This window comes from Gadus morhua, chromosome 20, assembly GCF_902167405.1.
Source record: "Gadus morhua chromosome 20, gadMor3.0, whole genome shotgun sequence".
Lineage (NCBI taxonomy): Eukaryota > Metazoa > Chordata > Actinopteri > Gadiformes > Gadidae > Gadus > Gadus morhua.
In genome coordinates this window covers 2,950,377-2,975,462 of record NC_044067.1, presented here as the reverse complement: position 1 = coordinate 2,975,462, position 25,086 = coordinate 2,950,377, and the positions used below count along the sequence as shown (strand labels likewise).

Genomic DNA, 25,086 nt, shown 5'->3' with positions numbered 1-25,086 from the left:
CTGGCGCCTCTTGAATCATGATACTGGTGCACTTGAGCGATCATACTGGTGCTTCTTGAACCATGAAACAGGTGCGTCTTGAACCTACTGGCGCGTCTTGAGCCTACTGGCGTGTTTTGAAATGACTGGCGCATCTTGGGCCTACTGGCGCGTCTTGAATCTACTGGCGCGTCTGGAGCCTTCATCCTAGCGCGTCGGCGGACCACGTGGAAGGGGCGTGGTAACGAGCGCCTACATCACTGTGCATCGCTGACAGCCGAAGTCACACAGCCGCAGCCGCTCTGTATACAAACAACTGTAAGCGACTTTCTGCCTGGTAGGTCTTCTTCCTGTGAATCCTAACCAGACTTGGACCCCCTCGACAGCAAATACGTGGACGCAACGCGGAGCGTCAAGGAAGCCATTGTCTTTCTCTTCGGGTGTGGGAGGGCTGCTGACACCGATGAGCGCCAGTGGAAACAGCTCCAATTGAACCACACAACTGGTGAGTATCTTATGAGTTCTGCTGTAGGAAAACATCTGTACTTGGGGGTTGGGAAAGCAAGCTTACACGTTCATTTGTATTCGTGTATATTTTTATTTTTTTTAATATTTTTTAGGCCTCAATATAGCAAGAGACATCAATGCGCCCATGGAGTCCGCTGAGAGATATACGGTGATACGTACATTGGATATATTGTTTTAGAGTAGGCTTTGACCTTGACTTTGGTGTTTTTTTTATGCGTTGCGCCTGATCAGAGAAAACAGAATAGAACAGTAAATGCTATTAACAAATGTCGCTCATGACGAGGATGCGGGGGGAATGAATGGGGAATGAATGAATGATCCGCCTAGAAGGTTCCTGATTAATCTCATGCGTACCATGCGCAGCGATGTATACCTGTTGGTAAAGTGACAATTTACGCAAGCAGAGGCATGCCTTCCTGTAATGCATACTACAATTCACCTGTCAAAATGACACTGCAGAAACGACGGCCTGTGACTCTAAACATGAAGCACAGTGCGGACCGTTTGGTAAACACTGGAGTGCTGCTGGTATGGGAAATAACTGCGTAGTGCCTTCTTCTTGATCCAATTTTGACATCCATAATCTAAGGATTAATAACCAAAGAAGTTGTTCTTGGTGTTTAGAAAGTGTTAAGTAGGCCTCTTTTTGTTTTTTTTCGCAAATGTCAAGAAGATGGGGCTAGAGTAGGCCTACTGCAATGTGGATGCAATAATGAAGTTATAGTTGTGCGTGGTGTTTCCTCTTTTTGTGTCTGCTGGTCAGACATCTAGCACACCCTTTTTCAGCAGAAAAAACACTGCATGGGTTTGGTGAATGAGATGGGAAGAAATCCTTTTGGGCTATATTCTCTAATATCGTAATGGTTCCTAGTAGTGAACCCAACTCAAATGTGTAATGTGTCTGTGTAATATACATTCTATCATAATAATTCACCATGTTTCATGCTAATTTATCTTCCTCTTCATTTAACCATGCATGAATTACAACTACTAGCATTAGTATTCATATCATGACTGTTATTTAGAAGTTGTTATACCAGTATACATTTAAGGGACAAGTTGGTTCACGTGTGTCGACATACAAGTCTGTTTGCCTGCATAATTGCCTACAATTAGACATGCAAGAATCTGCAGATGTATAACCGTATTTTAGATCATTGCATTGAAGTAGGTGATGCTTCAGCTCAGTAACATGCTTTTTTTTCTTTCTTACTCTTTTAATGAGGTGTTTGATCCTGTAGCGTGACATTAGCAGGCTTATTTGATGCGCTAACAGAGGTGTGTGTGTGTGTGTGGGGGGGGGGGGGGCATTTGTTCTGTTGTTGGGAAGCTTTAAAGGTTCCTAGAGAAAGCCTTTGTTCCGAGGCCATAATACTGCATTAGTGAGGCATAAGATCAGCCAAAAGAGCTGAATCATTCGAACGGTTTAAGACGAGCCAACCTGCTGTATGATTTCATTAAGAGTTCTGTACGATAACACGCTTTGCAATAAAACCTAATCACTTTTCAAACTTGCCACTTGTGCTTAAGTTATTTCATCAACTCGCACCGTCTGATGACATCCAGTGTAACATTTGTTTGTGTGGGGGTCAGACCTCTCCAATGGGGTTCACGCCACTCCAATGCTCTAATAAGCTCTCTTTGTTTTTGCTGTCTTGCAGGAATGTTAACTCTAGGTTTCTTAGACAAGAAGCCCGCGTCATCCTCCTCTAAATCTAGACTTCAGTGCAGTGGATAACCTCCCCCTGAAGCATCCCCTAGTGAATTTGTAACACCAGTGGATGACAGAGCTCCCATCCAGACAGCAAACCAAAGAAGCGCATTTCCCTGTTAACGGATCGTCCCAATTGGCCATCGGTGATCCTTTTTCAAATACCATATTTTTTAACTCTGTTGATAACCAAGGCTTCTCGAAGCCACCTGAGGTCATGGCTCCTGGGATGGAGGCAGCGGACATTGTGGTGGTGGGACTCTATTTTGTCCTGGTGCTTTCCATTGGCTTGATTGCCACATGGAAGGCCAATCGCAGCACTGTGAGTGGATACTTCCTGGCCGGCCGCTCGATGACATGGGTGGTGGTCGGCGCGTCCCTCTTTGTCAGCAACATAGGAAGTGAACACTTCATCGGCCTCGCGGGATCGGGGGCGGCCAGCGGCTTTGCCGTCGGTGCGTGGGAGTTCAACGCACTCCTTCTCCTGCAGCTCCTCGGTTGGGTGTTCATCCCCGTGTACATCCACTCTGGTGTCTACACCATGCCCGAGTACCTGTCGAAGCGCTACGGGGGGAACAGGCTGAAGGTTTACTTTGCCACCTTGTCCGTGCTGCTCTACATTTTCACCAAGCTCTCTGTGGACTTGTACGCCGGTGCCCTCTTCATCCAGGAGTCCCTGGGCTGGAACATCTACCTGTCGATCATCCTGCTTGTCAGCATGACGGCCCTGCTTACCATCACCGGGGGGCTGGTGGCCGTCATGTACACCGACGCTCTTCAGGCTGTGCTGATGATCGGGGGGGCCCTCACCCTGACCATCCTCAGCCTGATCAAGGTCGGTGGTTTGGATGGAGTCAGGACAAAGTACATGCAGGCGATTCCCAACGTCACCGCCATTCTCGCGACTGGCAACTTCTCCTACTTCCCCTCCTGTCGCATCGAGCCCAAGCCAAACTCCCTGCGACTCCTTCGGGGCCCTTTGGACGAAGACATTCCCTGGCCAGGCTTCCTCTTCGGGCAAACCCCAGCTTCTATCTGGTACTGGTGTGCGGACCAGGTCATCGTACAGAGGGTTCTCGCCGCAAAGAACATCGCACACGCCAAAGGAGCCACTCTCATGGCCGGGATCCTGAAGGTCCTGCCCATGTTCCTCATTGTCATTCCAGGTATGATTTCCCGCATTCTGTTCACAGATGAGATAGCCTGCATCGGGCCGGAGCACTGCCTGGCTGTGTGTGGTTCTAAGGCCGGCTGCTCCAACATCGCCTACCCGCGCCTGGTCATGGCGGTGATGCCCGTTGGACTCCGAGGACTCATGATGGCTGTCATGATAGCGGCTCTTATGAGTGATCTGGATTCCATTTTCAACAGCGCCAGCACTATCTTCACCCTGGACATTTACCAGACCGCCCGGAAGGGCGCAACCCAGAAAGAGCTGCTGGTGGTCGGCCGGATGTTTGTGGTATTTATGGTGGCCATCAGCATTGCTTGGGTTCCCGTCATTATTGAGATGCAAGGCGGCCAGATGTACCTGTATATCCAGGAGGTGGCCGGCTACCTCACGCCCCCGATTGCGGCCCTCTTTTTGCTGGGCGTGTTCTGGAAACGTTGCAACGAGAGAGGCGCGTTCTGGGGTGGGATGACCGGCCTGACCCTGGGCACCTTCCGCCTGGTGCTTGCCTTCATCTACAGGGAGCCTCGCTGTGACCTGCCAGACGACCGCCCCCTCTTCATCAAACATGTCCACTACATGTACATCGCTGCCGGCCTCTTCTGGATTTCGGGATTTGTGGCCGTGGTGGTCAGTCTCTGCACCAGTCCCCCGGATCAGGAGCAGGTGCGCACCACTACATTGTGGGGCCTGCGACGCATGCTGAAGTGTCCCCGCAAAGGTCTGGAGGAATCCCACAGCCTCACGGACAAGCAGGGCAACGGAAGCCTCCACAAAGATCTGCCGGAGGATGTCCGCAACGACAGGTGCCTGGATGAGGCCAACGTCAAACTCCTGGTGCGGTCCACGGACCACGACCCCGCCACCCCCACCTCGGAGACCAACCCGATCGCCACGCCCACAGAGCACATCGACAACAGGAAGCTGGACAGAGAAGAAGATGGCAGCCAAGCGATTAGGAAGCGAAGCAACCATCGGATGTTCCTGGACTGTTTTTGTGGCTATAAGGACGGAGCGCCGAATGAGGAGAAACTGCCCAAGGAGGAAGAGAGGACCATAGAGGATATGTTGTACGAGCCACCCCGGATTAAGGCGACCCTCAACGTGGGTCTCTTTTGCGTCTGCTCTTTGGGGGTCTTCATGTTTGTTTATTTCTCACTATAGTTTTAGTGGGCACTGAACTAAGAGGCAAATTTGCGCTGTGTTTGAGTTCGGGGATCCGTAGATTCATCAAAAAATGCACAATTAAACTTTTCCGAGGTTTGAAAAGCGCTGTAATATTTACAGTTTATATTTGTCTGTTGTTGCTCTTTAACAAGGATTATAAGCTTATTAGTATCATGTATTTTGGTCGACTTTAAAGGACACTTTAACGTGAACTTTCGTGAACAGTGCTTATTGTTGTCCAACTATAATTGGATTTGTTTTCAATTGTACTAAATTCATTATAATATTTGCCTTATCTGAGCTATGCACTGTTTTCTTTATTTTTTGCTTAATCAATTATGTATGTATCTTACTGTTATACTATGGTATGGCAATGTATTTCTCTGCTTATGTAGACACACTACTTAATTCAAGTTTTTCTATCTAGGTTTCTGTTTCCTTTTTGCTCAGAATCCATTTAGGTGAAACAATTGTGTTCTTCCGTTTCCGGAGTATGGTGGCATGTTATTGGAATGCTTATGTCCATACAGCAGATTAGGCAATCTTTAACTGTTTTTTGGGCCTGAAAGACGATTGTAGAAATCAAATTTATTGTTAAGATCATGACACGTTGTTCCATGAGATTGGGTTCACAGCCATTTTAATATATTATTCATCCACCCTAATATTGGAGGAGTTAATCTATCTTGTTGCATTGTTTCAAATGTGAATTTCATGAATCTTTACAAATATAGTTCCCAGCTTACTCCAATAGCTTTGTTACAGACTCCTTGAGTTTAAATGTGTTATAAATATTTGGTGTTCTTCCTATGTGAATAACATAATGTACATGCCATATCTTTCCATATATTTATATTGGTCTTCATGTTGTATTGCATTTCATGTTCACAACACTTTCATCTCAAGTCTGTTAATGTGGCTTAACACTACACATTACACATTTTTCACGTGCATATTCCTACCAAACGTGTCTTAGTGTGGATTGCTGAAGCAACGAAACTAAGAACAAAAAGGAAGCTCATTTTTGAGTTTTCAAGATGTTGTTTAGTGAATTTCCGGCTCCCTGGTCAACACCAAGAGATATTTAATATAGGCTTATTGTAGTTCACCACCAACTAACACACACACACGCACACACACACACACACACACACACACACACACACACGCACACACGCACACACACACAAACACACACACACACACACACACACACACACACACACACACACACATGGATTACAAGATACAGGCTTTCTATGGGAGGTTTATCCTGTCTAATGTCCAACAAAGAATACATTAATAAAAAGAAAAGTGGTTTGATAATAACTAAATGAAGTAGTTTTGTCTTGTTGAGAATATATGATTTTTTATGGATTTTATTTTTCGAGCTCAATAAAGTTTCTGCAAACACAACAGTGCATGTGTGGTTTTCATTAACATTTATTATTATATATATTATATATATCATTGCCTCATCGCATGCAGATCGGACGATCCTACATCTCAAGCCCCTGTCGACCGAGTAGGCCTTTATTATCACCGCAGCGAAGCCTGCTGCGTCTTTTCTAGGCCTACTTAAAGCCAGGGCATAGCTTTGGTTCCAATTTATAGCAAATGTTAAATGATTATTTCATATATTGTGCACGTGCATAAATGTTTATAAACCTATTATTCGACATAATAGAGTTGGCTGAATAACACGGAGGCCAACAAACACACCCTCTACAGGTGGCCCTATGCTATTAAACACACCATCCTTGAGTAATGGTGCAATAATCAAAATATGCAGCGTTAGAAATTCCTATTTTAAACAGTGAAGGTAACGTCCTCTGCAGAAATGTATTGTTAGTTGAGCTTAATATATGGATCCTAACTGTAGCCTACTGCTTACATGTTTGGCATTAACTTGTTTATTATTATATTACCTTCCAGCATTCACACAGAAACACACCTATTCAACATTGTATGCATGTGATTCTTTTCTGGATAAACACATGAACAGCCGTACCGGGATTCTTTGTTTGCACTTAGAACTGAGTGGAAGGTTGGTAACTTCGGATGATCTTAAGGGCAACAGGTAGCCTACTATCACAATGTAAGACCGCACACACCGCCTCCATTTCCGACCGCATATGAGCACTGGAATGTTAGTTATTCTGTTGGCGGTCCATCTTTGCTTCGTTATTAATCTTGAAATGTTTTAAAAAGGATACACTGTTGGGTTTTAAAAAAGCACACAGCGTTTCTCATGCAATACATGGCATGCATACATAAATAAAAAAACGATTCTTAATCCAATGTAGGGTAAGTTAGACATTATTAAAATTCTCTTGAGTCCTCTCAATAGAGGAGGTGTGGTGGACAAGCACCACAGGCCTATTGGTCTTCTCTGGTTGGTAATTGAATCACCATCCACCTGGGATTGCCACCCCAGATTCACGGATGCCATGCACGCTGCGCACAGTGGTGTTGGCTCAGCACATTCAAAAACAACGGATGGCGTGGCCCTTCTTTTAAATGGAAGGTTAAGTGCTAGTTATTTAGCCAAAGCTAATAGACAACCACGGGAGTTGTTAAATAGCGGAAAACATCACCACGGATGGCTGACCCCGCAGTGCTCGTGGTCATTAGGTTACCCGAGTTCAGTCGTCCCCGAAAATATACCATGTCATTGAAAACAGAATGAAAAAAATATTTTTAATGCACATTTTACATGAATCTATAAAAAGAAGTCCAAACCCACACGCGCAAACACAATGTTTACCTTGAGAATCGTGCACCCCCAGCCCAGACTAGCCCACCCTCGCCCCCAAGGGGAGACTCATGATATTGTCCTCTGGAAAAGTACTGGCATCCAGGCGCGTCTTTGTTCATTGTCACTGTTAGACGGCGAAAAAAAAACAGAACAATACGCTGAAACAAATGTCTCACTGGCCTCAGAGCATCGGCACGGGGATACTGCATTAATACTTCCTGATAATCATTGCGTCCTCGTTTAATACGGTAAATAATTGCACAATTTTTATTTCAATAATGCTAAGTCCTTGCACTGTAATCCTGGACATCTGACATTGTAGGAATGTGTTAATATTGTGAGGAAGGGTTTTGGGCCGGCTGATATAACAATGGCATGCCTCGCCTTGCTGAACGGATGCCCAGCCATCCCATAATATCAGCCAGATGCAGCGGCGCTGAATGATAAGATGATGCTCGCTCAGGGCTTAGCTCCTAGGTTGGGGCCGGTTGTCATGGCGATGCCCATGCGAGGGTGGGGCGGGGGCTGCTCAAGGTCTGGATCTGGCAACAGAGAGGCAGCAACACCAAGTACCAATCACATCCCAGCTGGGTCAGACAGGGACACTGTTGTGATGCGTTCACTTGTCTCACGACACTTGGCGTGTGTCTACGATTCTATATGTTTGTGTGTGTGTGTGTGTGTTAATGTTTGCATGCTTTTGCTTATGTGTGTGTGTGTGTGTGTGTGTGTGTGTGTGTGTGTGTGTGTGTGTGTGTGTGTGCGTGTGCGTGTGTGTGTGTGTGTGTGTGTGTGTCTATGTCTATGTATGTGCCTGAGTGTGTGCGTGTGTGTGTGTCTGTCTGTGTGCGTGTTTGTCTGTATGTGTGTTTGTGACTGTTTCTGTTGGTCTGTCTTTGTGTGTGTTTCTGTATGTGTGTGTGTGTGTGTGTGTGTGTGTGTGTGTGTGTGTGTGTGTGTGTGTGTGTGTGTGTGTGTGTGTGTGTGTGTGTGTGTGTGTGTGTGTGTGCGTGTGTATGTGTGTGTGTGCTTGCTAAATTTGCAGGGGACATGATGTACGATGCAGTCCTCTTCGACCACCTAACAGGTTGTTCTCATGGTGCCATGCCGTAATTCCGACACCTCATTGTTCCGACGTCTCAATGGTCCGAAATATTTCCCATTAGATCGACCTGCCACTATGCCGACGGTTCAATGTTACGAAAACGGAACCCATTGTTCCGAAGGTCCGTTTGTCCGACTTTTAAAAAAGGAGGCGCATTAGGCCGACGGTTCAATATGCCGAATCAACACAGTCTCACTCCGAGAACGTCAAATACCGACTGTTGGCAAAGGCCCTTTAGCGTCGGTGACTGACGGGAAAGGTACCCTTTTTATTCGGTCGGTGACGGTAAAGGTACCCTTCGGCGTCTTCTGCATACGGAATGGGGGGTGCCTCACTACGTCTCTAATAGACGATGTGAGCATCTTTCCTATTGGATAGTTTTTTAGGATATTCTTCTGTGAAAATGGCGGACATACTTTTTATCCTGGGTGGAAAATATGATATTTTAGAATAGTTACACCATTAAAAGTGTTTATGTAAACATTTTTAGCGAGAAATGTGCATTTTACTTTCATAATCGTCGTTCGGCGAATGTGAAGGATGTTTGGTTTGATAGATATGACGAAGAATATTTCATCGGGCGATAATGGCCGGCGTACAGGCATCCCGGGCTCACGAAAATAGGTGACACTGTCACGTTATTTAATCTATTGAAACGTGATCAGGTACACGTATTTTCTAAATGTTCGTGTCAAAAAGCAAAATTTTCAAACTCATGCATATCAATTGGAAGTATTTGTCGTGATTTGTCACTAAGCACGACTTCCATCTAAGGTTCTGTCCGGGAGCTCTCTCCCTATTGTCCCTTAAGGAGCTCCGTACAGAACATTTATTGTTAAAAATTTTCTGTGATAACTAAGAATATGACAGCTTTTCCAGTCTCACCAATATGCGCACAGATCGCACGGTTTGACACTTTCAAGATGCGTGCAGTAGCCTACATACGCCAAATGACCATTTCGTGTGCATACGATACGCAAAACCCAGCATTAACTACTGTGGAGGGCGGATACGTCCATTTCGCGTGCATATGATACGAAAAACCCAGCATTAACTGAATGGGAGATGCAATATTTTAGGACAGATTCACCATTTAACGTGTTTCTAATGACATTTCTAGCGAGAAATGTACTTTTCCCTTGAATAATCATCAGTCAGTGAATGTGTATGATCTTTATTAATCTTTATTATCTGAATGGGAAATGCAGCTCACGTGTTTCCTGCTTTTGTGTTATTAAACCGTTACTTTATGTAACTTTTAATGATATCATCTTGTTAGAAACACGTACGTTTTCGTGAACACTGGATTACGTCGCATTTCAACATAAAATAGCGTGTTATACACACACAAACGCACACACACACACACACACACACACACACACACACACACACACACACACACACACACACACACACACACACACACACACACCTGCATTTCGCTGCCAAATATATAAATACTAAGGCAGAATAAAGAATAAATTAATTCATTATCATTCAACTTCAACATGCGTTATTACAGTATAGTGGTGGAGGGATGACGTGTGTTGGCCAACCCGGAAGTGAGCGTCGCCCTGGGTTCCCTTGACAAAAAGCCAACGGGTTTTTCCATTTGATTTTGGATTATTGCAGAAAAATTAGCATCTTTGAAGCACCTCCTCAAAAACTGAAAATAAATAAAAATAACTGTGCTCCAAAGAAAGAAATGTAAACCAATGCATTCCGAATGGGAGTGTTTCTCCGATTTTTCCATGCTACACAGAACGAAATGTAAACCCATGCAAATAAAGACTTTATGGTCATAATCATTTAAATATCATTAATCTCCTGAGGGTGGTATTCTATTTTTTTCAACGGGGCTGAATCCAGTCACTTGACCGTCATGGTTGCTATGGTGGTTGCTATCCACCAGCCCCTCTAATCCTTACATGGCTCTAAAAACCACGCGGCAAATGAGCTGCCGTGATTTGTGTTGTTTTTGTCGTAAACTAGTGTCCGATGGTTAAAAAATAGACGGATATTCCAAGGTATCCTTAAAAGGCAGCTTGGATGTTTTTATTTTCTGCAGTTTAGACTTCTTCTATAACCTATTTTTGAAAGCAAAACACCAAGCTCATTGATTTAACGAGGCAGGGTTATTTGTTTTATTTATTAAATAAATATTTATGAGAGGTCATTCCTTCTCCTGAGTTTTCTTCCTATTTATGTCTAGTGTACAACCCTACTGTCCACAAGCATCACCCCCCCCCCTCCCCATATGGATTTGGAGAATTGTTGCCACGTCCCAGTGGTGGAGGTATCATATATATGAAAGAGGGCATTCAATTATACTACAATGATCAATTAGGAGGCCGAAGCCCTAAAGGAAGTGATGCAATAGGTGACTGGGTCGACGACATTTAAGTAAGCTTTACTTTGAGGTCTCTTATATATCAAAGGGGGTCTCAAAGGACGCATACGCTTCAACCTGTGGCTCCGGTCCTACAGGAAATGACTCAGCAAGTGCTCCATCTCGTTGCACCTGCACCCAGCGGCTCGCTTGCAAGATTTTGGCCTGAAGTTATTCCCAGACCTACACCGTAGCCATCCAACCTGCATATCTGAGAATCAGGCCTCTCTTTAATAATGACAAAATGTATGAGAGAAATACACATTAACTTTTGACTCATAAGCGGCGTGGTGCCGGCTCCTTTTGACCTTTTGACCCCAGACTTCTGGGGGAATAGCTGAATCAATTCATTAGTCAATCAAAAGCATGTAAATATCTTCCCGGTGACGTAAGAGGGAGAACAAGGTGTCCTTCAACATCTACGCTTCCAGGCGATTGCAACGGTGCCACACATGAGCATATTCGAACATGTTTAATGGTAGTAATTAGCTGTCGAAATTGGAGGCCTTAATCAATAATGAGCAGCTATTGATTTGCTTCCCCATAGAAATTTGTGACAAATGACATGTTATTTAGCCTCTACACGTTGAGTTGAGTCCAATGACACCAAGCATGACACTCTAGAAAATGGTAACATGTATTTTACATGGTACACCTAGGTCTAGGACATTATCTCGGTGTAGCAAGAGGGCGAGCTTGATCTCATTGGACTCAGCTTAACGTGTAGATGCTAAATAACATGTAATTTGTCAAAAATCTCCATCGGGAAGCAAATCTATAGCTGGTCATTATTGATAAAGGCCTCCAAAATCGACAGCTAATTACTACCCCGAAACATATTCAAATATGATCATGTGTGGCACTGTTGCAATCGCCTCGAAACGTAGATGTCAAAGGACACCTTGTTTGCCCCGTTACGTAACCGGGAAGATATTTTCATACTTCTAATGAATTGATTCATATTTTAAGGTTCTCGGAGTGATACTTTAAGCGGCTGCAGCAGAAGTGTTGAGACGAAAGATGATATCAAGACATTTATAGAATATTCACATTCACATTATGATTCTTCGTCATAACATCCGACCAAACATCCTTTACAGTCACCAAGCGAGGATTATGAAAGTCCAGGCCCCCCCTTCCGGCACTCAAGGTCCGACTGGGCCAAGTTTAGGGCAGGAAGGGCCCCCCATTCCGGCCCTCGGGGTCCGACCGGGCCAAGTTTCGGTGCGGGGGTCCCAGTTAGGCCTTAGAATAAGGTATTCAAATTTCAGGGCGGTAGGACCTTCCTATCTCAAAAACTGTTTTTCCACCACATTCTGAACCATTAGGTCTTGCAGGTAACACATCTGAGGGGCTTTGTCCTTTAGGCCGAAGCCCTAAAGGAAGTGATGCAATAGGTGACTGGGTCGACAACATTTAAGTATGCTTTACTTTGAGGTCTCATATACATCAAAGGGGGTCTCAAAGGACGCATACGCTTCAACCTGTGGCTCCAGCCCTACAGGAAATGACTCAGCAAGTGCTCCATCTCGTTGCACCTGCACCCAGCGGCTCACTTGCAAGATTTTGGCCTGAAGTTCTTCCCAGACCTACACCCTAGCCATCCAACACGCATATCTTAGAATCAGGCTTCTCTTTAATAATGACAAAAAGCTATTAGAGAAATACACATTCACTTTTGTTATCTCATAAGCGGCGTGGTGCCGGCTCCTTTTGACCTTTTGACCCCAGACTTCAAAAACGTGGCCACAGGCCAGCTGTGACTACACACCTTAAGCCACAAATGTACACCTCCATCCCACAAAAAATGGGGACTAGAAACTAACCTCTGTCTTATGTACATTTACCGTACTGTGGGAGGTCACGCCCCTTTTCCGGCCTTTTCGAGATAGCTAGGGATGCTAAAATGTTTACACACATTTCCCGGGGCCCCGAGAACGACATATCCGAGATTTGGAGTTCTAGCCCTTAGAGAAAAAAAGTTTTCCCAAATGGACTGTCATTTGGACAAAGCCCCTCAGAAGTGTTACCTGCAAGACCTAATGGTTCAGAATGTGGTGGAAAAACAGTTTTTGAGATAGGAAGGTCCTACCGCCCTGAAATTTGAATACCTTATTCTAAGGCCTAACTGGGACCCCCGCACCGAAACTTGGCCCGGTCGGACCCCGAGGGCCGGAATGGGGGGCCCTTCCTGCCCTAAACTTGGCCCAGTCGGACCTTGAGTGCCGGAAGGGGGGGCCTGGACTTTCATAATCCTCGCTTGGTGACTGTAAAGGATGTTTGGTCGGATGTTATGACGAAGAATCATAATGTGAATGTGAATATTCTATAAATGTCTTGATATCATCTTTCGTCTCAACACTTCTGCTGCAGCCGCTTAAAGTATCACTCCGAGAACCTTAAAATATGAATCAATTCATTAGAAGTATGAAAATATCTTCCCGGTTACGTAACGGGGCAAACAAGGTGTCCTTTGACATCTACGTTTCGAGGCGATTGCAACAGTGCCACATATGATCATATTTGAATATGATTCGGGGTAGTAATTAGCTGTCGATTTTGGAGGCCTTTATCAATAATGACCAGCTATAGATTTGCTTCCCGATGGAGATTTTTGACAAATTACATGTTATTTAGCATCTACACGTTAAGCTGAGTCCAATGAGATCAAGCTCGCCCTCTTGCTACACCGAGATAATGTCCTAGACCTAGGTGTACCATGTAAAATACATGTTACCATTTTCTAGAGTGTCATGCTTGGTGTCATTGGACTCAACTCAACGTGTAGAGGCTAAATAACATGTCATTTGTCACAAATTTCTATGGGGAAGCAAATCAATAGCTGCTCATTATTGATTAAGGCCTCCAATTTCGACAGCTAATTACTACCATTAAACATGTTCGAATATGCTCATGTGTGGCACCGTTGCAATCGCCTGGAAGCGTAGATGTTGAAGGACACCTTGTTCTCCCTCTTACGTCACCGGGAAGATATTTACATGCTTTTGATTGACTAATGAATTGATTCAGCTATTCCCCCAGAAGTCTGGGGTCAAAAGGTCAAAAGGAGCCGGCACCACGCCGCTTATGAGTCAAAAGTTAATGTGTATTTCTCTCATACATTTTGTCATTATTAAAGAGAGGCCTGATTCTCAGATATGCAGGTTGGATGGCTACGGTGTAGGTCTGGGAATAACTTCAGGCCAAAATCTTGCAAGCGAGCCGCTGGGTGCAGGTGCAACGAGATGGAGCACTTGCTGAGTCATTTCCTGTAGGACCGGAGCCACAGGTTGAAGCGTATGCGTCCTTTGAGACCCCCTTTGATATATAAGAGACCTCAAAGTAAAGCTTACTTAAATGTCGTCGACCCAGTCACCTATTGCATCACTTCCTTTAGGGCTTCGGCCTCCTAATTGATCATTGTAGTATAATTGAATGCCCTCTTTCATATATATGATACCTCCACCACTGGGACGTGGCAACAATTCTCCAAATCCATATGGGGAGGGGGGGGGGTGATGCTTGTGGACAGTAGGGTTGTACACTAGACATAAATAGGAAGAAAACTCAGGAGAAGGAATGACCTCTCATAAATATTTATTTAATAAATAAAACAAATAACCCTGCCTCGTTAAATCAATGAGCTTGGTGTTTTGCTTTCAAAAATAGGTTATAGAAGAAGTCTAAACTGCAGAAAATAAAAACATCCAAGCTGCCTTTTAAGGATACCTTGGAATATCCGTCTATTTTTTAACCATCGGACACTAGTTTACGACAAAAACAACACAAATCACGGCAGCTCATTTGCCGCGTGGTTTTTAGAGCCATGTAAGGATTAGAGGGGCTGGTGGATAGCAACCACCATAGCAACCATGACGGTCAAGTGACTGGATTCAGCCCCGTTGAAAAAAATAGAATACCACCCTCAGGAGATTAATGATATTTAAATGATTATGACCATGAAGTCTTTATTTGCATGGGTTTACATTTCGTTCTGTGTAGCATGGAAAAATCGGAGAAACACTCCCATTCGGAATGCATTGGTTTACATTTCTTTCTTTGGAGCACAGTTATTTTTATTTATTTTCAGTTTTTGAGGAGGTGCTTCAAAGATGCTAATTTTTCTGCAATAATCCAAAATCAAATGGAAAAACCCGTTGGCTTTTTGTCAAGGGAACCCAGGGCGACGCTCACTTCCGGGTTGGCCAACACACGTCATCCCTCCACCACTATACTGTAATAACGCATGTTGAAGTTGAATGATAATGAATTAATTTATTCTTTATTCTGCCTTAGTATTTATTTATTTGGCAGCGAAATGCAGTGTGTGTGTGTGTGTGTGTGTGTGTGTGTGTGTGTGTGTGTGTGTGTGTGTGTGTGTGTGTGTGTGTGTGTGTGTGTGTGTGTGTGTGTGTGTGTGTGTGTGTGCGTGTGTGTGTGTATAACACGCTATTTTATGTTGAAATGCGACGTAATCCAGTGTTCACGAAAACGTACGTGTTTCTAACAAGATGATATCATTAAAAGTTACATAAAGTAACGGTTTAATAACACAAAAGCAGGAAACACGTGAGCTGCATTTCCCATTCAGATAATAAAGATTAATAAAGATCATACACATTCACTGACTGAGGATTATTCAAGGGAAAAGTACATTTCTCGCTAGAAATGTCATTAGAAACACGTTAAATGGTGAATCTGTCCTAAAATATTGCATCTCCCATTCAGTTAATGCTGGGTTTTTCGTATCATATGCACGCGAAATGGACGTATCCGCCCTCCGCAGTAGTTAATGCTGGGTTTTGCGTATCGTATGCACACGAAATGGTCATTTGGCGTATGTAGGCTACTGCACGCATCTTGAAAGTGTCAAACCGTGCGATCTGTGCGCATATTGGTGAGACTGGAAAAGCTGTCATATTCTTAGTTATCACAGAAAATTTTTAACAATAAATGTTCTGTACGGAGCTCCTTAAGGGACAATAGGGAGAAAGCTCCCGGACAGAACCTTAGATGGAAGTCGTGCTTAGTGACAAATCACGACAAATACTTCCAATTGATATGCATGAGTTTGAAAATTTTGCTTTTTGACACGAACATTTAGAAAATACGTGTACCTGATCACGTTTCAATAGATTAAATAACGTGACAGTGTCACCTATTTTCGTGAGCCCGGGATGCCTGTACGCCGGCCATTATCGCCCGATGAAATATTCTTCGTCATATCTATCAAACCAAACATCCTTCACATTCGCCGAACGACGATTATGAAAGTAAAATGCACATTTCTCGCTAAAAATGTTTACATAAACACTTTTAATGGTGTAACTATTCTAAAATATCATATTTTCCACCCAGGATAAAAAGTATGTCCGCCATTTTCACAGAAGAATATCCTAAAAAACTATCCAATAGGAAAGATGCTCACATCGTCTATTAGAGACGTAGTGAGGCACCCCCCATTCCGTATGCAGAAGACGCCGAAGGGTACCTTTACCGTCACCGACCGAATAAAAAGGGTACCTTTCCCGTCAGTCACCGACGCTAAAGGGCCTTTGCCAACAGTCGGTATTTGACGTTCTCGGAGTGAGACTGTGTTGGCCGAATAGGCCTACATATAAAGAGTTTTATACCTCTCTCTCTCTCTCTCTCTCTCTCTCTCTCTCTCTCTCTCTCTCTCTCTCTCTCTCTCTCTCTCTCTCTCTCTCTCTCTCTCTCTCTCTCTCTCTCTCTCTCTCTCTCTCTCTCTCTCTCTCTCTCTCTCTCTCTCTCTCTCTCTCTCTCTCTCTCTCTCTCTCTCTCTCTCTCTCTCTCTCTCTCTCTCTCTCTCTCTCTCTCTCTCTCTCTCTCTCTCTCTCTCTCTCTCTCTCTCTCTCTCTCTCTCTCTCTCTCTCTCTCTCTCTCTCTCTCTCTCTCTCTCTCTCTCTCTCTCTCTCTCTCTCTCTCTCTCTCTCTCTCTCTCTCTCTCTCTCTCTCTCTCTCTCTCTCTCTCTCTCTCTCTCTCTCTCTCTCTCTCTCTCTCTCTCTCTTTTTCTCTCTCACACTAAGCACCAAAATACAACCTAGGCCTACATATCACGTTCACGATGAATATTGGAGAGCAAAGTGACAAAAGAGAGAGAGAGAGAGAGAGAGAGAGAGAGAGAGAGAGAGAGAGAGAGAGAGAGAGAGAGAGAGAGAGAGAGAGAGAGTGAGGTATAAAACTCTTTATATGTAGGCCTATTCGGCATATTGAACCGTCGGCCTAATGCGCCTCCTTTTTGAAAAGTCGGACAAACGGACCTTCGGACCAATGGGCTCCGTTTTCGTAACATTGAACCGTCGGCATAGTGGCATGTCGATCTAATGGGAAATATTTCCGACCATTGAGACGTCGGAACAATGAGGCGTCGGAATTACGGGCAGGACCCGTTCTCATGAGCTATGCCTTTGAAGCAACCTCAAGCTAATTGTCATAACGTAGGGTGTGTTTAATGTAGACTCATCTAAGGTGTGTCTTTAAAACGACTAATGTAAGGTGTTTTAAGGACAAGGTTAGCGGTCAAATCACTCATACCTGCTGCTCTTATTGTGCCCCTGTCAAACAGTCGCAGACTGAACTAGTGATGATAACACACACTGAGCATGGCTGCCTCTCTGACACAGATGAGTGAAACACCTGCCTACCTGCACATTGTTCTCGTCGGGGGCCACACCTGTGATTTCCCCGTTAGGAGAGCCCGGTGAAAAGGACAAAGGGTCAACGTTATCTACATTAGTCTGCTAGTCACGGCCTGGAACATAAAGCTAGCAGACCCTTGATTGATGTTGAGAGCTACACCTGTATTCTGTGGGAGATGGAAGCTCTGAAGTGACAGCTTTGCGGAAACGACAGCTCTGTGAAACAGGTCTGATCTGTAAGATGTAGCCAGCCGCGACCACAGCTCTGTAAAACAGGTCTGATCTGGAGGATGGTGCCAGTCGTGATATAACAGACAGCCGTGTGAAACTGGTCGGACTTGTAGAGATGGAACCATTCGTGGTGAAAGCTCTGTGAAAACGACAGCTCTGTGAAACAGGTCTGATCTGTAGAGAACCGGCCAAGGGCCCGAGGTAAAGATACCTTCCACCTCATCTCGTTATTTTGTTCAAAGTGACTGACGACAGTGAATGTATGCAAACTATGATTACGGTTGAGAGCCCCAGGCTGCTCCCATCACTGACTGGCACGTCAGGGCGTCTCCCCTGGCCCCGTCTCCCAGCTGCTCTTCGTGGGAACGTGCCCCTCTGATGCAGGGAGCTGTAGGAGCTCAGTGGGCCACGGTGGCACCGGTGAAGGTCGGCCTTCCAGCCGCCATCGATTGGAGACCTTGTTGGAGTAGAGAGGTCCCTGTCTCCGTTGGGTGTCTTCTGGTTCGGTTACTGGTGGTTTGGTCGGATGTCGGGTCGCCGTGGTCTTTGTGTTGTGATGTCAATCATGTGAGCCGATGCTTTATTTAGACCACATGTTTCAAAGCTCCTCGTGGACCACACAATTGTTGTGCTAACACCGGTTATGAATGCTTCTTCTACACACAGAGTGGTCAACACTATATATAAAGTTGAAGGGGGTTGAGATAAGTCAGACACTACAAACATGGCCTCTATGCCATTCCCCTCTGCAGGCCAAGACAGACTGAAGGGTTACCTGGGTAAATTAAAACCTGTAAGCGTCGCTGATTTACCATTCCGCCCACTTCCAATATAAATGTAATTCTTACCTGTGTTCGATGCTTCATGGACCACATCCAGAGTGCCTGCTCTTCTACCTTGTGTTGTGTCTCTGAATAAACCACGTGTTGAACATTTACCACTCTCCGAGTCATACATCGCACCAAACGATACCACAGAGGAAGTAAAATTGTTTTTTTCTGTTGACATCCCCTCTGCACACTCTCCACTAGAGTGTACTAGATTCGGACCTGGTGACTTTGGACTAATACATATCGGAGGGGGGGGGGGGGGGGGGAGCTATATGAATACAGGGTCTTGAGTTTTTAACCCCCCAGCTAAATTACTAATTTCGCTGGATAACAATTAAAAATACACTCATATTCTCTATACATGACCTTTTAATTTACAACAATAACATTTTAAATTAATTACTAAATGGTTGTTCAATAATTTGCTTTCATAACTGTCCACCTTATCCTCGAGCCATGACAGAAGCATCGCCCAGTCCGTACCGTGCCCTGTGCACAGACAAGCAGCCACAGGTGAGTTATGGCGCGCTCAGACTGAAAACCAGTTCGATTAAAGAGAGTGCATGAGTCACATTTTCTGGATGCGTTATATTCGGTAAACGGCCTCTCAATAGGACAATAAAGCAGCCGTTATAATAATACTCAGAAAAGGTGGGGGAAGGTGGGGGAAGCTGCTCTTGGAGTGGCAGGGATCCAATTCCTGCTCAGAATGTGATGAGTCTGTGCTGAGACTCGAGGAAATTCTGTCCGAGTTAGGTAACGACCGATTTAACCCAACGTTCCTGCCAGAAAAAAAGTTTCCAGCCTAAACTGCGCAACGAAACACCCCTCCTACTTCTTCTCCTTCTAAATTATAATTATGAATGATGATATTTATATTTTTTTGTAGGGTTAGGAATAGGATATGTGGTGTGTTTGAGCATCCCAACAAAGGGTAAGCTACTGCTTTCAGATGACTGCATGATACACATATTTAACTATCATGTCAGACAGACACGGGGAAAAATGTCGCTCCATAATTATGCTTGATGAGTAATTATCCTCAATCAGCGAACACCAACGTTCAATTGTTGTCACTCATCATCATTAAGAATATAATAGGCTACTATCATCGCAACACCGCACTACGAAACAGCGATCCAACCCACCTGGTGGAGACCCCGGCCGGTACTAGCAGTTCAGAGATGAGACGAGGTAACGAGACACACCGATAACATGTGATGTGAGGAATGTGTTGTGAGCGCTCAGATGTACAGCAGACAGGCGTCAGAGAGCACGCATGGTGCACACAGCATAGGACACGCATTCCTCCTAATCTCCCCAGTCCCCACGCAGGTCTGGCTAACCCCGGGCGGCGTGCATGGGATTCTGCGATAATCCTTGTTGTCGTGGTGTTCAATGGCGAAGGGAAATATTGATCACGAGCAGTCAAAACAGTGGTCTGAGCGGGCCACGGGGGGTGGGGGGCTGGGGGATCTGTTCCATTTAACCGGGGGCTCAGCCAGGCATGCTGGTCACTTAGCGAGGGCTTACCGTCTCCCACGCGGCGGTGACTCAACGATCCGGGAAGAGAAAACAAGATAACATGACATTCCACGCATTACGGAGTGAGTGTAAACAACAACAACAACAAAAACAACAACAACAACAACAACAACAACAACAACAACAACAACAACAACAACAGCCTTTAACTGCTGGTATTCCAGACTCCACTTTGTGTGTTTTGTTAACGCTTATCTTTCAGTGTGCGTGTGTGTGTGCGCGCGCGTGCGCGTGTGTGTGAGTGTACAGAAGTGAGATTGCATATTCAAGGCCAGTAAGCAGGAAGAGGCATCGTAAGCAGACACCAGAGCCAGTGTTCTCTGTTCATGATGACCGCGCACGGTGTCGATTACAGAGTGAAGGTCTCTAGTTATACCTGAGAGAGAGTGGATGAGGATTGGAGTCGAGCGTTTCAGTACATTTGCATGTGCGGAAAGGTACTGGTAGGATCCCACAGACCACAGCCCGCCTGAGGGACTCGGGATGGGTGTGAGCGCGGGTCCCCGCCCGCAGACAGCCTCAAAGCGGCACGCTATTCTAGTCTCCTAATGTCTTTCAAAATAACCAAACGAATGATGTGTCTGGGAAGGTATCTATCGTAAGACCTCTCCTGAGACCTCCATGAGGCAGATGAAGGCTCTCTGCAGAACCCCCAGGTCCCCCAAAGACCCGGACCCCCCCCGCAACTGAAGCCGCGGGGGGGGGGGGGGGGGGGTTGCGGCTTCAGTTGCGGGGGTTTAGTTTTGTTGAGGCGTGCGCACGCACCACTACACGTCCACACGGCGGACACAAAGTAACACGTCTTACCTGAATGAGGCATTCACTAATCTCAGATTAACTTTCTCATTGTCTGATTTTGTGTACAGTCGTTTTCAGGTTTGAATTGTTTTTATCGTTACTGAAATGACAGAGGTCCGGACCTCGGTGACCTCATGGCTACGGGCCTGCCCAAGAGGTCTCAGGCCCCCAGACACGTCAGTGTGTCCATGTCCGTCCGTCCACGTCCATATCACAGAGGCCATGAGGTGTCAGCTCCGTTTTAACATTTACAATCACCAAAAGTCATTAAAGGGGTCTTATTAGGCCACCAGGTGTGAGTGTGATTAGCCTTACAAGCCGTTTCGAAAATCTGCCCCATATGACATCACTAGTGGGCGTGTCCACCTAGATCTGTGCTGGATAGAGCAGTAAACCAGCCGACCCAGTGGACTGAAGTAAACATTGCTCATCTATCCAGCACAGATCTAGGTGGACACGCCCACTTGTGATGTCATATGGGGCAGATTTTCGAAATGGCTTGTAAGGCTAATCACACTCACACCTGGTGGTATAATATGTTCCCTTTAACTATTTCCATTGATTCATTTTACATTCTCAACACTTGTCCTTATGTATACCTGAATAAGCCCGTAGAATCTTTATATATATATATATGAATGGCATTACAAGATAAACATATATTTATATATATATATACTGTATATATATATATATGAGGACATCTGACAGAGAAGGAAATTGAGAAGAGCTGTGATTGAAATGTCCGAATTACACCTCCAGGACAAGGGTTAGGTAAGGACAAGGACAAGACAAATTCTGTTGTCTCGAGCAATGAAGGAAACTTGCTCATTTCTCACGTGTGTGTGTGTGTGTGTGTGTTTATATACTTCAAATATTGGAAAAAAACACTTGTAAGACAATCTGCTGGATTCTCTTGTTCTTCTTGTTTCACAGAAGATCTGGGGAACTAAAAGGAGAAAGAACAGACACCACTACAAACAATGTTGCCTTTGGCTTCACTTCCTGAACATCAGCACTCAAGAGGATGTGAGCTCATCAAAATAACACAGGAGGCTTTGATAGGTAGTAAGGTTTGTACTTTATTCTTCCAGGAGGGGGAATTAATGCGAGGCAGCAGCACCAATCAAATAATGCCATAGAAAGAAAAATGAAGTAAGTGAAATTGGAATAAATAAAATAATATTAGTTTATAAAAAAAAAAGTATTAGTTTATAGTTTTTTTTTACTTCATCACCAAAGCTTCTAGATGCTGCCACCTAGAGGTTTAAGGGGAAAAACTAGCTCGGTGCACGGTGCTGCCATCTACAGGCATGAGGGTCAAACTACAATGGCTGCACGGTGCTGCCACCTAGAGGCATGAGGGTCAAATTACCATGGCTGCACGGTACTGCCATCTAGGGGCAGAGGGTCATACTACCATGGCTGCACGGTGCTGCCATCTACAGGTTTAAGGGTCAAACTACCATGGCTGCAAGGTGCTGCTATCTACAGGTTTAAGGCTCAAACTACCAGTTAATTTCCCCTGTTATTTGCAGGGACTCAAGTCTTTTCACCTCCATTTAATTGATCATCCAATTTGATTCCCAAGTGTATTTGTATTTTGTGTATTTGCTGGTGTGTCATGGTTAAAGTGACCTGTCCTCACCACTCCCACCTCCATCTCATCTACCCTCAAGACTCAAGGTCAAACACACACACACACACACACACACACACACACACACACACACACACACACACACACACACACACACACACACACACACACACACACACACACACAAAACATATTCCTTGTTTACCCAGAAAAGATAACATTAGAATGCGATACGGCTGCTTAGCCGTGTGTTTCTTTGAAGTCAGCAGTGCAGCAAACTCTGAAGCTCCGACCAGAAGCTTTACCACGGATCTCCTGCTCTCCTGGGCCTCACCGACCACAAGGAACCTCCTCGTCCACCCTTCCTCTATCTACATCCAGACTTCCTCCACATCCAACCTTCCTCCAGAGAGACACAGAGGCAGAGGTGAGCAAAACGTGATACAAGAGAAACCTAAAAGTCCTTTTTATTGGGAGGCCACGGCAAATCTCTGGCCTGTTTCCTCAGACTCCTTGTGGAGCAAGGGGTTGCGGTTCCTTTTGGACGTGTGCTGGCGTGTGAGGCTTACACGGACCCACCTGTCTCCCTGTTCCTCCCCCAGAGAGCAGAATGCCCACCCCGTCCAACGGGACGCTGGAGGACACCCTGACGCGGGCTCTCGGCCGCTACCTGGATGCCTGGCGGCGGAACGCCTCAGCGGCGGCCGACGCGCTGGACAAGACCCTGCTGGAGGAGAACTTCTCGAACGTGGAGTGGTACCTGGCCGTGATGATCGGCATGTTCGCCTTCATCGTGGTGGCCATGCTGGTGAGCACTGTGAAGTCCAAGCGGCGGGAGCACTCCAACGACCCGTACCACAAGTACATCGAGGGGGAGTGGACGGAGAAGACCACGCAGGGCTACACCAACGACGCCGCCAGCTGAGGCCGCCCGGAGGGACGCCGTCGTGTTATCTTCGTCCTCACCTTTGGCATCGTTACCATCATCATCCTCACCATCATCATCATCATCATCATCATCATCATCATCATCATCATCATCATCATCATCATCTTCCTTGTTATAATCATCATCTTCCTTGTAATCATCGACGGGAAGAAAAATGGAAACGTCACTAATTAATCAAAAAAGCATACACGTAGAAAGACTTACTTCACCAAGTTAAACGCCACAATAAAGGGGAGTACAAAAGGTGTGTATCCATTTTATTTTATTGCAGCATTACCGGCAGTTATGTTGTTGGAGCAGGGTCCACCTCTTGCTACCTAGATAGAAGCCCCTTATGGAGGCGAGGCGACAGAGACTGATAGGAGATAGAAAGACCCTTCGTGAGAAATCCTACTAGAATGAGCAGCTGCTGTGCTCTGTGTGTAAATCCAATCTGATTACTTTACACCGATAGGATAGGGAGTAAGGGTATCAGTGGAAATTATCCACATCGTTTCAACTCAGAGATAAGATCATAAAAAGCTTTCATAGTTTCTGGCACTTCAATCACGTTTTCAGCTACATTTTAAAGGACGTTTCTCTTCCCTAGCAGCGTTATTGTTATCATTATGAGCGCGTGACGGCTGGTTTAACCAGCCCCACCTGGCCCTAGTCAGGCTCGTTAGCTGGGTGAGAGACACCCGTTTTGAGCATCAACCGGTTGCCTTTGTCGGAGGGGCCGATAAGCCACGTAGCTGGAGAGCGGGAAGCGAACCTGCGACCACGATTAGCTCCATGTGCTCCATACGAGTCGTACTTTCTTCAAAGCGAAACACGATGTGGTTTCTGCAGTTTGTCATTCTCTGGGATAATGAAACGTAACGTTATTTTCCATATGTTAGTCGGTTTAAGATTATAATTTTTTTGGGACAAACACTCACATGAACACACACCACTGGAGCAGGTGAGGCCACTGAGGTGTTGTCCACTATTGAGGTTTGAAATAGCCCACACCAACGTATCAACTCACCTTATATATAACACGCTAGCATGCATGAAATATGAACACAGGTTCAACAAAAACACATTTAACTTTCAACTTTGAACAAGGGGGTCATAACGCTACTATATACTAATATCGACAATTATAAATAATATTTTTTAAATGAATTGAGCGCCGTCAGCGTCAGCAAGCAGTGTTCTATCGGACCCTCAGCCACACGGAGAACGTGAAGAGAGAGAGTGATACTGTAGCGCTGTGGCTGATTACAAACCTATTATATCATCTATTTAACGATTAACAGCACCCACACCGGACGTTCAATTTGAGTTTCCTCCTCTGCATTGTAAGCCGTGACAGTGCCCTTGGCCACCTGTTCGCTGGCCCTGTGAACTTATATAACTTAAAATACTTTCGCCTTTTCCACTTCAGCTCCGCCGTTCTTATCCCATGCGGCCCGTCGCCTCCGCAGACTTTCGCATCCTAAAAATACACAACCCCCCCTGATCTCTGGCTCTTTCCCCAAAGAACCCCCAGAGCCCCGAGAGCCAGCGACATCAGATAGAGGTGAGAAAGCCCCCCCCCCGCCTTTATAAACTCCACTGATCTCTTCCTCCGGTCCGCTCTCTTTCCCCCTCCTGCTCTCTCCCCGGTCGTTACCTGGTTATTTTTAGCCTCCAAAC

The 25,086-nt window shown here is 45.3% G+C and overlaps 2 protein-coding genes across 7 annotated transcripts; both read left to right on the top strand.

Moving 5' to 3' along the window:
* Positions 1–224: 224 nt before the first annotated feature.
* Positions 225–5,974, top strand: slc5a3b (solute carrier family 5 member 3b). Its single transcript, XM_030344192.1, has 2 exons — positions 225–484; positions 2,169–5,974. The coding sequence occupies exon 2, from the start codon at positions 2,289–2,291 to the stop codon at positions 4,551–4,553; it is 2,265 nt and encodes a 754-aa protein (XP_030200052.1). The 5' UTR covers positions 225–484; positions 2,169–2,288; the 3' UTR covers positions 4,554–5,974.
* Positions 5,975–7,408: 1,434 nt separating this feature from the next.
* On the top strand, positions 7,409–24,964 carry LOC115533457 (potassium voltage-gated channel subfamily E member 2). Of its 6 annotated transcripts, none has more exons than XM_030343997.1 (4): positions 7,409–7,562; positions 21,812–21,940; positions 22,720–22,902; positions 23,078–24,964. In XM_030343997.1, the coding sequence occupies exons 2-4, from the start codon at positions 21,859–21,861 to the stop codon at positions 23,398–23,400; spliced, it is 588 nt and encodes a 195-aa protein (XP_030199857.1). In that variant the 5' UTR covers positions 7,409–7,562; positions 21,812–21,858; the 3' UTR covers positions 23,401–24,964. The 6 variants fall into 6 exon arrangements, with proteins under 6 accessions (XP_030199857.1, XP_030199859.1, XP_030199858.1 ...); XM_030343999.1 differs by lacking the exon at positions 7,409–7,562 and adding an exon at positions 18,872–19,726; XM_030343998.1 differs by lacking the exon at positions 7,409–7,562 and adding an exon at positions 19,765–20,232.
* The last annotated feature ends 122 nt before the right edge of the window (positions 24,965–25,086 follow it).